Below are 13,476 nucleotides of genomic sequence, written 5' to 3' on the forward strand. Positions count from 1 at the left end.
GAATGTCACAGTCACTCGTAATTACTTTCAGCCCCTATCTTAATACTGACATTGCATCGCATTGCTAGATATAAGTAAAAATAGGGAATCAAGAACATATTAACAGTTTACAGGACTGATGGTTTGCAGCCAATTCAGAGAGATTCAATTGACAAAGGTGTGGCAGAAATGTTATTTTAACAGGAAATGAAGTTAATTTCACATGAAAACCAAGAATAAACGACACATTAAAATGCAAAATGACTGTTCCAAGTCCTTTATTTCAAATTGAAAACTATGGATGCTGTAACTCCATAAAAGGAAATGTCGATTGAAGTTATTATTTTGCCCCACTTCCATAAAGTTTATTCCACTGAATGTACAAATCAAGATCTTTCTCGGAGACACTAGCGCGTACTTGGTGTAAAGCCTCATCAAAATCTTCAAAGACAATTGGTCGAACCTGAAATAGACCAAAACACGTCTCATCAAAGGCTCTTTAAGCGAGCTCGTGATATCTGAAATGGACATGTGCAAGTATTACAGATGACAAGGGTGTTAAAAAGGATTTTGAGGAGTTTGTACGTTGTGTGACCACGTATTTTACAACAATCATTACTTTACAACTAGTAGTAATCATACATTAAAGAGTGCGTTCGAGTATTAGTAGGTTTGGTATGTTAGAAAAGCATAAATTCTAGGAACAACATTATGTGCCTGAGCTGTTAGGTAAACATGAAATAGGCCTCCCTCCAGCAGGGGCAAAAAAAAATGAATTGATCGCAAAGCATGTGCATACATATGAGGGGTGATTACCGCCAAAATTAAGTTTGGAATTTTATTATGCTGTTTGCCATTGCGGTTTTTAATGTTTTCACTGGTGTTTTTAATGTTACTTAGTGTTTAATCTGTTCTCAATTATGTTCGCCAAAACATGGCTGTTGTTTTAATTTGTTGCTCCTGTATTTGATTATTCATTGCCAATTATGTTTGTGTAAAAGTTGGAGAAGTTATCGACAAAAACTCAAGTTTTCGCTTTAGCGTGAAGAATTAATTTGAACATGCTGATGTGCAGCGAAGCACGTCTACGAAAATTTTGAACACTTTTTTTTGCTTTTACATAGGTTTCTTCACGTCGGCGTGAATGAAAATTTATTGTTATTGAACTTCCTTTTGTTCTTTTCATTTGGTTCCACGTATTTAGGAATTTAGGTTTTAAAAGTGAACAGAAACTTGCATGCTTGATTTCTGTATATTTAATTTACGGCGACCTCCACGCGCTATATTCAGTTTTGTTCAAATATATTTTTGGAGTCTTAGGCCCGGTCCAAATGCCACTCCACTCATTTGCCGAACCAAACTTGATAAAGTTCGACTTTAGAGCGACTTTGGAGCGATGGCTGGTTCAGATGGCGTACTTGCGTCGAACTTAATTCGGGAAGCCGGTGGTAGCAATTTTCAACAAGAAAATATGCGTTCTGAATTCAAGAACTCTGTCCAAATAGAAAAGCTGTGACTAACATTTCGCCGTTTTAGCAATATTTAGGGAAGCAAATTCAAACTCAAGGTTCACTGTTTGTATTTAGACAGGTTTTCTCCAAGTTAATTCGACTTGTTGAAGGGAAATCTCATAAGCTGGGCTATTATCACAAAGAAAAAGCAAAAAATGAATTTGTGCTGAAAGAACTCGCTTATACAGTCCCATTTCTCATAAATCGAAGACATACTGGTATTTTGTCCTTATTTTTGGTGACGACTTTGAGTTTCATGCATGACTGGTCATGCCACTCAATTTTGAGCCAATCAGGAGTCCTGTTATGTGAAAAATACATTACAGTAATTTATGCATTAGGTTCGACACATGAGAACGCTGTATGAGTCAGCTGCCGCTCCAACGTCACATAATGGGACAGACCCTGCCAAATTCAATGTTGTTTGCCGCACCAAACCTAACCTGCCGAACCAAACTGATTCAAACGTCGCTCTTCTGCCGTACTTAACTCATTAGTTAGGTTCGGCGTGGAGCGACGTTTGGAACGAGCCTTATTCAGCTACTACAGAAGTGCTGAGAAAAGAACTAAGTGGCCACTAATTTAACACAGTTGAAATACGATTGATCTCAAAACACAAATTGCCTATTTTTGCCGTGTTTTTGATTTACAACTTTCATCTTTCTTTCGCTGCGCTGTAATATTTCGTCGTGCGGCGAAGAAATTATTTCATTTCTTGTTTTCAGATTGGCTTTTACTTGTTTCTTTTGGCTTTTATTTTCCGTTGTTTTCTCAAATGTTGGAATGGAAATTTTCCGTTTTGTCCTCCGAAGTCAATAATTAAGAGTGAATGCCTATAAAAATGGACCTAAATCGCGTATCAATGGCACAAGTTGAAAAATTGATTTCGCTTGTATTTTGTCCGTAGATAGGTCCTAGTAAGAATAGAAATGGACCATAGTTAGTTTCTGCCAATACAGCTTTCTTTGGTAGAAATACGCCAAAAACGATCTGGACCCGACTGGGCTCAAAATCTACTTCCGGTTTTGCTGAATTTTGCAAATATTTGATTGCTTCACGCTCTGCAGAACAACTACTTGAGAATCTTTCAATGGATTTTATATTCAGTTCAGGTCTTCGTGGTATGACTGAGTGAAAAATAAAATAAATCAAAGTTAGTTTTGAGCCCGAAAAGAGATAAAACTGACATGCAAAATTTTACTGTATGTCGCAAGAGAATTACTGCATAAAAACATCGCCATATTTTTCTATGGGCTGTAACTTTAAATACCATAAAAACACTTTCTACGGGTAAATATACACCAACCTGTTAGGATATCAAAAAATATCTCTGGTCAAATGGTTTCAAGTCGCCCGCCTTGGCCTGTGTTTCTCATAGATTTTGCCCAAAATCTGCCGTTGGACTGTAAGCAATTGCGTGACGCGGATAGCCACTCTCGAGTAAAATATTCATTTCCAGCAATCCGATGAAAGCAATTTTTGAAACGTTGTGTGGATAAAATAATGGAAAATGTTTTTTTGTTTTGTTTTTGTTTAAGTTAGTATAAATATATATGTTTTTTCATTTGCATTGCAACACCCACGACAATCATGATAAAGAACGTTACTACAGTACTCCGGGAAATGATTTTAACACTTGTTTATTCTATTGATTTCATTGATAACTTACAATACGGTGGCAGTTTTAGAGATACACGTAACCAATCCTCTATGGTTTAGTATGGCAATTGAATCATTGACTGACAAATAAAGTCAAGTACAAATACCATAATTTCTATAAACTACTAACTGCGTGACGGCATCTCAGCTCTTCTAGCTGTGTAGAAAATTTGTACCTACACAATACGCTCAAACTCAGCTAGAAAACCCGGAATTTCTTGAATTGAATTAGCCGAGGAAGAAATTGCGTTTAAGTTTCAATCATACTGGGAGAAAAATCCATCTTTTCTACTTTGGTTGTTTGATCAATTAACTGAAATTTGCAGATCATAACACTGGTAGACAAATAAACATTACAGTGGTCGATCTAGGACTAGGTTTACACTAAAGGAGTTCCCGGATTCATCAATTTTAGAGTATTCGGATTAGTAGGGGTTTACAGTGAAAGGATATTCGGATTCTTAACCGTTTATACACGACGATAACTCCGGGAACATTCATGATGGAATGGTTAACAAGCAGTTTGTTGCCTCGACAACGAGAAACAAAATGCCTCCGAAAATAAGGCTAGGGGTAGGTTGAGACAGTCTGAAGTTTTCTCTCAACTCGCTGACCACGGTACAGTTGTCCATCATGTCAGGTCCCTCCAGGTATTTATTTAGGGTTTAGGGTCGAAAACCGTCGAGGTTTTCGATCGTGCCATCGTTGTCATCTTCGCAGTAAAGTATAAATTGGGTTTCTGAGGGGTATGGCATTACCCATTATAAAAGTGATTACCTACATCTGAAACAGCACGAGGCAATCACCCAGCGACCGCCATCAAATGGCCCTCAATGTGCCTATGACTCGACTACGACTGGATTGTGTAATCCGCCATTTTCGTTCCACCGCAAACTCAAAAGATCACAGACGGAAAAATATCCGGATTCGAGAGAAAATCGTTCACACGACAAAACTCTCCGAATTCAAAAGTTTTCGGATTCAAAGTTCCCACTTTAAATTCCGGATTCAAAATCTCCGGAGACACGACCAAACCGGGGAGTTTTTATTTCGGATTCGTCCACTTTTGTGTAAATGGCAAAATCAATCCGGCACTAAAACGTTCCGGATTTATCACGAATCCGGAACAATTTCCTCTAGTGTAAACCTACAATCCTGGCCATAAGTTGTTGGGACACCTCCTCTTTTTGCGTGCTAAAACCAACGATTTCAACTACGTCCTTAACGTTTTAGAACAAAAGATGAATAGAAGCAAGTACAATTGACCCCCCCTCTCCCCTAGCAATGTTGCATGAAAATGAAGCTATTCTGAAGACTAGATCAGATGTGGGAAAAAAGGAAAAAGGGACAATAGAAAGTGGTTAGACAGTTGTGTTGGAACCAAACGCGATGGCTGAAAAATCGCTGTTATTGGAATAAGACGTGAATATCTATCTTATCGTCTCTTTAGTTCGAGAATACTGTTCTAGGAGGCGAACAATTCTTGAGACATGGCTATTCTGAAGCTATTGTCAGGGATTTGATTTCTTCAAGATTTTTATCAACATTGACAGGGGGGGTAAGCGGGCTTGCGAGGTTTTGGTCTTAAGAGAGGCTGCCTGTGAAGTCATCTGCCGTAACTGTCCCAACACTTTTGACCAGGATTGTGGTCTTAAATGAACAGCGAACATCCATCTTGTTTTGTTCGCGGAAGTCGGTCACAGAGGAGCGAATTTCAATGAAATATGTATATAATTTGATTAAACAATTAGCCAAAAATAGGTTGGCCACCAAAACAGTTTAGGGTTTAGCCTAACGCTAACCTTAAGTTTTAAGACTGAAGAAAAAAAGAAAAAAAAGCATTGAGCATTTCAGTTGTTTGAAACAGAAACATTCGCACACAATGAACTATGTATAGTACGTGGGTGACCAGGAAAGCAATCCGTCCAGCACAGTAATTCTTCAAATTAACAGCTTACCGAGACACTCGCACTGTCGATGCCTCTTATTTATGACTTTTAGGATTTGTTTACTTTACTTTTTCCGACTTTTTAGCAGGAGAAAAAGCAGTAAATGTGCTGGTACAAATAAAAAGGTTTAACCGAAAATCGATCTGTCGAAATTAACAAATACAAATTTAATCACTGTAATGTTCCTTCAGATCACGTAAGGCTACAAACCAACAATATCAACTTGTCATTACGCTTAACAAATGAACTTAGGACGATTTTCTTTCTAGAACTTGTTCTTGTAATTAAAATGATTAAAGAAAGAATGACAGCCTAAAACGACATAGCAGTAACACCCGAGCTCCGAGTAAATTGCTTTTAATTGACGCTTTTAATTAACGAAATTTCCAAAGTGATGACTTTCAAAATATTAAAGCTAAAAGTGGTCCATTATGTTTTTCTTTTTTCACCCAAATGTTCTAAGAAAGCCATCTGCGGTTTGTTGGGAATGAATTATGTATTCAGGGTTATCGCCAGTGTCACGCAATTGTTTACATTCTCACGGTGGTACAGGGAAAAATTTATGAGATGCACAGGCCAAGGCGGGTGACTTAAAACCATTTGCCCAGAGATATTCTTTGATTTTCAAACAGGTGGGTGTAAAGTTAACCTGTATAAAGTGTTTTTATGGCATTTAAAGTTATAGCCCATAGAAAAATATGGTGATATTTTAGTGCTATAATTCGTTTGAAACACATCGTAATATTTTGCGTTTGTGTTCGATCTCGTTTCGGGGTCAAACGAAACCTCGATTTATTTTATTTTTCACTCAGTCATACCATGACGACCTGAGCTGAATGTAGAGACCATTGAAAGATTCTCAAGTAGCTGTTCTGTGGAGCGCGAAGCAATCAAATATTCGGAAAATTCAGCAAAACCGGAAGTAGCTTTTGAGCCCAATCGGAAAAAAATCGTTTTTCGGAAATTTCTCCCCAAAAAAGCTGCATTAGCAGAAACTAACTTTGGTCCGTTTGTTTACTAGCTAGGGCCAATCTATGGGCAAAAAATGAGCAAAATCGATTTTTTGACTTGTGCCGTTGTTTGGTCCATAGTTATGGGCACTGGCCCTTAACTCGTTTCATTTCTTGTTTTCTAAAAAGTTTTACACATCAGGTTGAGTATTTTGGTTGATATATTTTTTTAATATTTTGGCCCTTTATTGATTCTTAAATAAGCGAACTTGATCCTGTGTGTACTAATTTAACTTACCAGTTTATGAATAGTGTGCCAAACACCTCATTTATCACGAATTTGTGTAAGAATAGGCCCTTTGCAGCTGGGGTCACGTGACCAAATTTTTCCTATAAAATTTTTATATTATGGGCTTTAACTTAAAGAATGCCAGAAATGGAAAGAGTGCATCGAAAATACCAAAATGGCCAAGTTTGAGGTCCGTTGAATTAAAGAGTAAGTTTACATGACTGTTTGAATTTTCAGAAAATTTAGAGGATTTGTCTGGAAAATGTTGCTGGAGAGCAAGACCTTGCTCTCCAACAACTTTTTCCATACAAATCTTCTTATTCTTTTAAAAATTTGGAGCGTCATAAAATCTCCTTCTTTAATGATGGGGGCCTCAAACTTGGCCACTTTGATATTTTCGATGCACTCTTTCCATTTCTGGCATTCTTTAAGTTGTAGCCCATAATTTTATGAAAAATGGGTCACGTGATGGCTTAGCTGCAAAGGGCCTATTACAGTCAAACCTGTATATAACGGCCCTGTATATAGCGGTCACCCTGTGTATAACGATCACTGAACAACTTCCCAAAAATCATCCCTTATATTTACTGTTAAGTTGACCTGCATTTAGTGGTCACCTGTATATAACGGACGCGGTCACCCTTTATCCTGAATCCACAATTTCATTATCTTTTATCTGTATACAACAGTCACGAAATTGGGTTACGATTAACGAATAATTGAGAGCTTTATTCATCAGCTCGTTAAATAACAGCCACGAAGGCAGGGGTCTCACAAAAATACAAATATTGGTACTAAATACAAATATTAGTAGTAAACACAATTACTAATACATGAACATGAAGAACTTTCTTTCGCACTGAGTGAAGTTAATGACATACTACATGAAATCAAGCTTCGAGGTCCGAAATATTAGAAAACTATTACCGATTTTTTTTCTTCTTGAAATCCATGTTGCCACGTTAACAGCTTTTCCTACAAGGAAATTTAGATCCAAGTATACTGCATCCCCCTTAAAGTACACCACGGACATTTTGTGGGCCTTTTTTTATCGTGTTTATTGCGTTGCTGTTACTTGTTATTGTCAATAAAACGTAAATCGAGTGATTATTTGCAAATAGAAATACTGTTTATTGACTTCACGGGGAGTTTAAAGGAAAACTGTGTACAGCGGTCACACTGTATATAACGGTCACCTGGCCATTTCCTAAGGGTGACCGTTATATACAGGTTTGACTGCACAATGAAGTGTCCTATTGGTATAGAAGTGAACACTATCAAAATATGAGTTGGTCATGAAAATCAGCAAACATAAATTGGGCTTCAAGAGAAATATTTATTCTGAAAATCTATGTAGCTCAGTGATAGATTCCATGCAAATATTAGATGTATTCTGGAAATTATTGCAATAATTGTTTAAAAGGAGATTTGTTTCTTGGAGATGTTAAAGTGCCTATGAAGTAAAAAATAATTGCTGCTGATTTGAAAGGCTTTTCAAAGTAAAGAAGAATGGCGTTTACTTTTTGGAATATCTTTTTTCGTTTTAGAGATATTTACATTTTTGTATTATAAGTGATGACGTCATAGGTGGTTCCACTAAAACAGTTCAACACTCAATCAAGAATATCTCTAGAAATATTAAAGCAGTGATCTTTAAACTTGGCACCAGAAATGTACATCACAAAAGAAACAAAACAACACCCATCGCACCGTCGCATGACAACGGTTATGCCACTTGTCCTGTTTTAATTAAAACTAAATTACCAGATTTTATCTTAAACAAGGATCATCCACTCCCAACAATCTAATGAGGAGAGTTTAGACAATATGGGAATCATGTGTGTTCCGAGCAAGACCCTCTGTCCCTTTTCGAAGGGTTGCAAATTGGCATATTTGGTTTTTCACAGAAAGAGACTGGAGCCAAAAGTGTTGCCATGGCAACAACACAGAGGGTGTCATTCTGTTTCTTTTGTGATGCACATTTGTGGTGCCAAGTTTGAAGAACACTGCTCCAATATTTCTAGAGATATTCTTGATTCAGTGTTTTGCCGTTTAAGTGGAACCACCTATGACGTCATCACTTTCTTCATTTGCATAATCCAAAAACGGAAATATCTCTAGAATGAAAAAAGGATATTCCAAAAAGGGAAACGCCATTCTTCTTCACTTTGAAAAGCCTTTCAAATAAGCAGCAATTAATTTTTTACTTCATAGGCACTTTAATGGAGACAGCCTGGGGTTGCCTAAATGAAAGCCTTAAATTCCGTAGGATGTTTGTGGTAGCGGTGGTGGTGATTGTTTTCTGTAAGTCTGTTTGATATCAGCCCTATAAAACTGCAGATTTGAACTTGCAAATTCGCATGGCTGGAATGAGTACAGAACATTATGTTCAGAGTATGGTGGATGATACTGGCCAAAATTACACACAGCAAATGTCAAAAGCAGGAATGTGGTGTGACAATATAATTATCCTGGCAGTATCCAATGCTTTTAATTGTACTGACTCGAACGCACTCAGCTAATCGATGATTATTACTAGTTTATCGTGTTGAAACTCTGTATAACACAGTTGTGAGCGCTCGTTGGGACAATATTATTACACTGTGGCTAAATGATCGGCAGCAGTCAAAGTTTTCAAAATTATGACTGGTAGTCTCATATTTTTCTCAAATTTAAGGAATAGAAGGAACCGACCCAATTCAAAGTATGATATGCCAATTAGGAACTGTCAAGTGATCAAGAAAGCTTTACAGATCGCAAGTCTAACGCTTGGTTTTAATACGCTTGGGAGAGTGAGACCATGGTTTTTGACACTTAGGTCGGCTGACGGTCACGGTTTTCACCGTGGGTTTTCAAAGCACTGAGTGACCGGCAGTCCGAGACTAGGGAATTGAACAAACCGATCATATCCAAACTAGTATATGTCGGATAAGAAGTGCGAAGCGATCAAGCAGATTTTTATAGATCTCAAGTAAAACTCTCGGCTCAGAGACGTTTGTGGATCGATGTTCCCTCGCAGATACGGTATATGTATCTGTGTCAGAGAATCCATGTACATCAAAATTAATATACATATGAAACTCACTTGAATGAAAATTAAATTGTCATGCTGTCACAAACTCGTGGTTTATGGTTATGATCGGTTCGTGCGATGTCCTAAAATTGTCAATAGTATTGTCGGTCATATTGAATGATCAAAACTGTGACCGGCAGTCGACCTAAAAAAAGATCTCAGTGTTACAAATGTCTCTGAGCCCAGCGTAAAGACTTAGACTTGTCATTTATAAATATCTGCTTGATCGTTTCGCACTTCCTATTCGACATATAATAGTTTGGATATGATCGGTTCGTTCGATTCCCAAAACTAGGACAATTTATTAATCATTTTGTTTACGAACTAACTTCAAACTTTAAATAAACAACTTATTCGCTGCGGTCCACAGTGAGCTGCCTCGACACTCGAAAGTCTGCAATACTGCACAACTCTCGAAAGAAAGCACATAACGAACAAGGAGACGACATCATTCGCCCCTAAATTTTTTTGGGGGGGTGGGGGTGGGGGGCAAATTGGTGTCCATAGAAAGAAAGATACACTCGATTTTTCCCCATTACCCGATAAGAACTGTGTTCTCTCGAACACAAAAAATACTCATTAAACCTATTTAGGTGCAACACTTGAGGTGTTTTGATGCCAACTACTAATTAACCAAAAAATAGGTCCGCAAGGCGTACTTGTGTCTTATGCTTAGTTTTATTCCATTCAGTTGGAGTGTTGTTATTAAATGTCAGTACCTGGGAGTTGAATTGCTACAAGTGGGAAGGTGGCCAAGTCGTTATAAATTTTAAGCGGGAAATTTATGGCAGAATACTGTTTACTTACTTAATATTAATATCCTCTAATAATAATTATTTATTTAGGTTTTAATCCCTGTGGGACATAACACAACAACAATCTCTCAATTTAACCCTATTTTGTGCAGCATTTTGGGCCTTGTCTTATGTGAGACAGAGTTTTAACTCACTGAGCTCGGCACTGTTTACACATTTCAAGTGAACTTGTACACGTAGTGTCAAGATGTTTTGCTTTTTAAATACATAACAACATCAATAACGGAGTCCCAGGTTTTTTTTTTTGGTTTTTGAGTAGCAGGTTCACTCCAAAAACTAGGTGGCAAAGGTTTAGTCAAAACTTGCTGCGGAGCGGCTGGGCATGATGCGCACTGCGCATCGTTTGGGGAGAGTACGGAGGGGTTCGCCCCCTCCCATTGGGAAAATGTTTGAAAAATGATTCCCTGAAATTGAGTGTGGTGCTATTTTCAGCAAACATTGTGTACATTTGTAAGTCAGTGTTCATATAAAAACACAACAAAAAGGTTGGAGAGAACTGACTCACTCAAGCAAATTGCTCTAAAAAACAAACAACTAGAAGATGTCAATAATAAGAGGAAACATTTCATTTTGCCTCCCTTACTATTGTTTTTTTCTTGATTTATCTCGCTTTATTCTTCACTTCGTTTTAACAAGAGAATATGCTTGGTTTCATTTAATACAATGTAAATCACACTTGCACCAGGGTGAGGCGTGCTCGAGGCATGCTCAAGGCATGCTAAAATTTGCGGAGATAGCACTACAACAACAATAAAATATGTCACACTTTCTCTCATCTCACTTTAACGCAGCCACGCCGAGGGTAAGCGGTGAGCGCAAGCTGAAAATCCCTATGCTGCATGTCTTGTTCTGATGTTTAACATAAACATAAACAAGACATATATTTTATTGTTGTTGTAGTGCTAGCTCGGGATATTTTAGCATGCTTCGGAAAATCACCAGAAAGTAATCGTGCATTTTATGAGTTCGTGATGTACAGAAATGTATAATAGCATGGTGATTCGAGACAAAAGAAAATTATAATGAAGACAACAAACAACATGAGTGAAAATCAGCGCAATATTTTCCTTAGTTGACGCTGAAAATTAGCAGCCTTAAAATGTTTCAATTTATTTGAAACTCCGGTATTATGTTGAATATGGATTAATCTCACTGAGAGCCAAGTTTTAAAAAAAATTCGAGTGGTTTTTAATTCCCGCCCAATTTAAGAATTTTAGGGGCAATTTTTGATAAAAAGCAAAACAACAGCCTACACCAGTTGATATTCAAGCCATAGTTTCTGAAAGTCAACCGGAGCGATTTCTCCGAGAATTTCACTTGAGGTAATGATATGTTTTAAGATTCATTTTAAGACCAGAATACCATTTAGTCAAGTCTTGTGGACATAATTGGCAATAACATTTAAAACAGCTTTGTTTTTGCTGTATTTTGACACCTTGAAACTTCACTCGTAATTTTCTCGAAAACGCTCCTATAGATTTTTTTAAAATTTTGCCATCATTAAGCCATCTATGTCAAGTTCGAGATCCTGACGTTGTGTTCCAAAATATCCCTGGTGGCAAGTTATTCGGTCTTATGTAAAATGGGGTATGGTGTAATTTCGTTGCTATGGTAACTCAGATCTTGCTGAAATATATCCTATTTGAAACTTTCATCTTTCTCTAGCACACTAGTGACGTTCGATTTTCGTTTGGATTGATAATGGTGCTGGTCTAGTCACTCAAAGTTGATCGGTATTGTTACTCAAAACTCCGATTGAGCTACCTTAAAGCGAACGTATTTGTCACACGCGTTATCTGATAAGCATCTCATCGGGACTACGCTTCTAAATTAAATATTCTATGTTAACCCTGATGTTTGTATATTTAATAGCTCATGCTAAGCTATTTTGTGTGTTTATAAACTTCGAAAATTGCTACATCACTTCAGAAAATACAAAGGAGTGTATTTATTCCGATTAAAGTAAGGGAAAGCGTAGACTGAAGTTACTCTGCAGTTTTGTGCAGGATATCGGCCAGTTTCACAACGCCGACGGCCGTGATGTTAGTAGTTGTGTAAATAAGTCTATTTCAATCTAAATCTATTTCAAATCTAAATAATTCATTTTGTAATAATGAATTACTACAAAATAAATGACCGAAAAGAGCAGAAAACTAAAAGAAAATACAAAAAAACGATGAACTAAAACGGCTTACCAAATGCTGGAAAGGCGAGGTTCAGGGAACCAAAAATGTTACAGGGGTAACGGACGATAAACTGACTCGAATGAAAATGGAAAGATAACATGAATACATATGAAGCTAGAAATAAAAACATACAGAACTGAAAAGAAAACATGGAAAGATTTCCATATAACCCCATACATTTATTATGCATACAGTTCTTTGTTTAATTAAACAATAGCGAAAACAATAGCACTCCTTTGAGACTTACCTGATTTGAATACCTCTAAATTTTACCATTTTTGACCTTCAATTAACTTACAAGTTTAATGAGGAATCACTCTTTTATTAGCTGTTCCTCACGATCTCTCAAGAGCCAGAAATAGCATGGAAAGAAACATTGAATTCAATATGACAACAAGCAAGGGGAGGTGCATGTGACATTGAGACCACAAATATATTGCATCCATAAAATTATGATACCTGGTCAGCATCAATACATTGAATATCAGTAATACTTCTTATAGGTCCAAGAGCAGCTTCTCGACAAAGGTTTGCCATGTCTGAGCCTGAATAACCTGCAAAATAATCACAACATACTAAAATCTCTTATGTTAAGCTCAAGGTAAAGAAACAAACAACAACACTTGCTTTCTAATCAGAGATCCTCAATTAATTTGGTCACATGCATTCCTAACAACTGAAGGAAAAAGAAATCCGAACTACATTAACTGTCCTCTACAAAAACTGAAAGGCACAGAGGCTGGGAAAAGAAGAATGAACAAGCAAAGAAAACCTTATAGCACATGAACCAGCATTGCATACTTCAACCTAGCTATTTAACACACATACCGTGTGTTCGTTGAACTATTTTAATCATATTTTGCTGGGACAGGCTGCACTTCTGTTGTGACAAAAGACTGCACATGATTTGCTCCCGTGCACCAGCATCAGGAAGGGGAATGTACAGTCTCTTCACAAGTCTACGTCTAGCAGCTTCATCAATCTCTTGAGGCCTGCAAGTAAAAAAAAAAGATCTGCCAATTTCTCCTCATAAAAACATTATTGAATGTTTCATTTTCAATGGAA

The 13,476-nt window shown here is 37.2% G+C and overlaps 1 protein-coding gene across 3 annotated transcripts in view; it reads right to left on the bottom strand.

The window, feature by feature from the left end:
• Positions 1 to 240: 240 nt before the first annotated feature.
• The window catches only part of LOC110056277 (fidgetin-like protein 1), a 205,724-nt gene continuing 192,488 nt past the window's right edge, over positions 241 to 13,476 (bottom strand). For all 3 annotated transcript variants that reach the window (XM_089288354.1, XM_089288350.1, XM_089288359.1), the window contains 3 exons: positions 13,240 to 13,403; positions 12,871 to 12,965; positions 241 to 442 (listed from right to left, as the gene is read on the bottom strand). In XM_089288354.1, the coding sequence (XP_089144480.1) occupies positions 320 to 442; positions 12,871 to 12,965; positions 13,240 to 13,403 (382 nt within the window). In that variant the 3' untranslated portion in view covers positions 241 to 319. The remainder of the gene's footprint in view (positions 443 to 12,870; positions 12,966 to 13,239; positions 13,404 to 13,476) is intronic.

The sequence above is a fragment of the Orbicella faveolata genome, unplaced genomic scaffold, assembly GCF_042242905.1.
Source record: "Orbicella faveolata isolate gen_17 unplaced genomic scaffold, um_ofav_v1 contig_1, whole genome shotgun sequence".
Lineage (NCBI taxonomy): Eukaryota > Metazoa > Cnidaria > Anthozoa > Scleractinia > Merulinidae > Orbicella > Orbicella faveolata.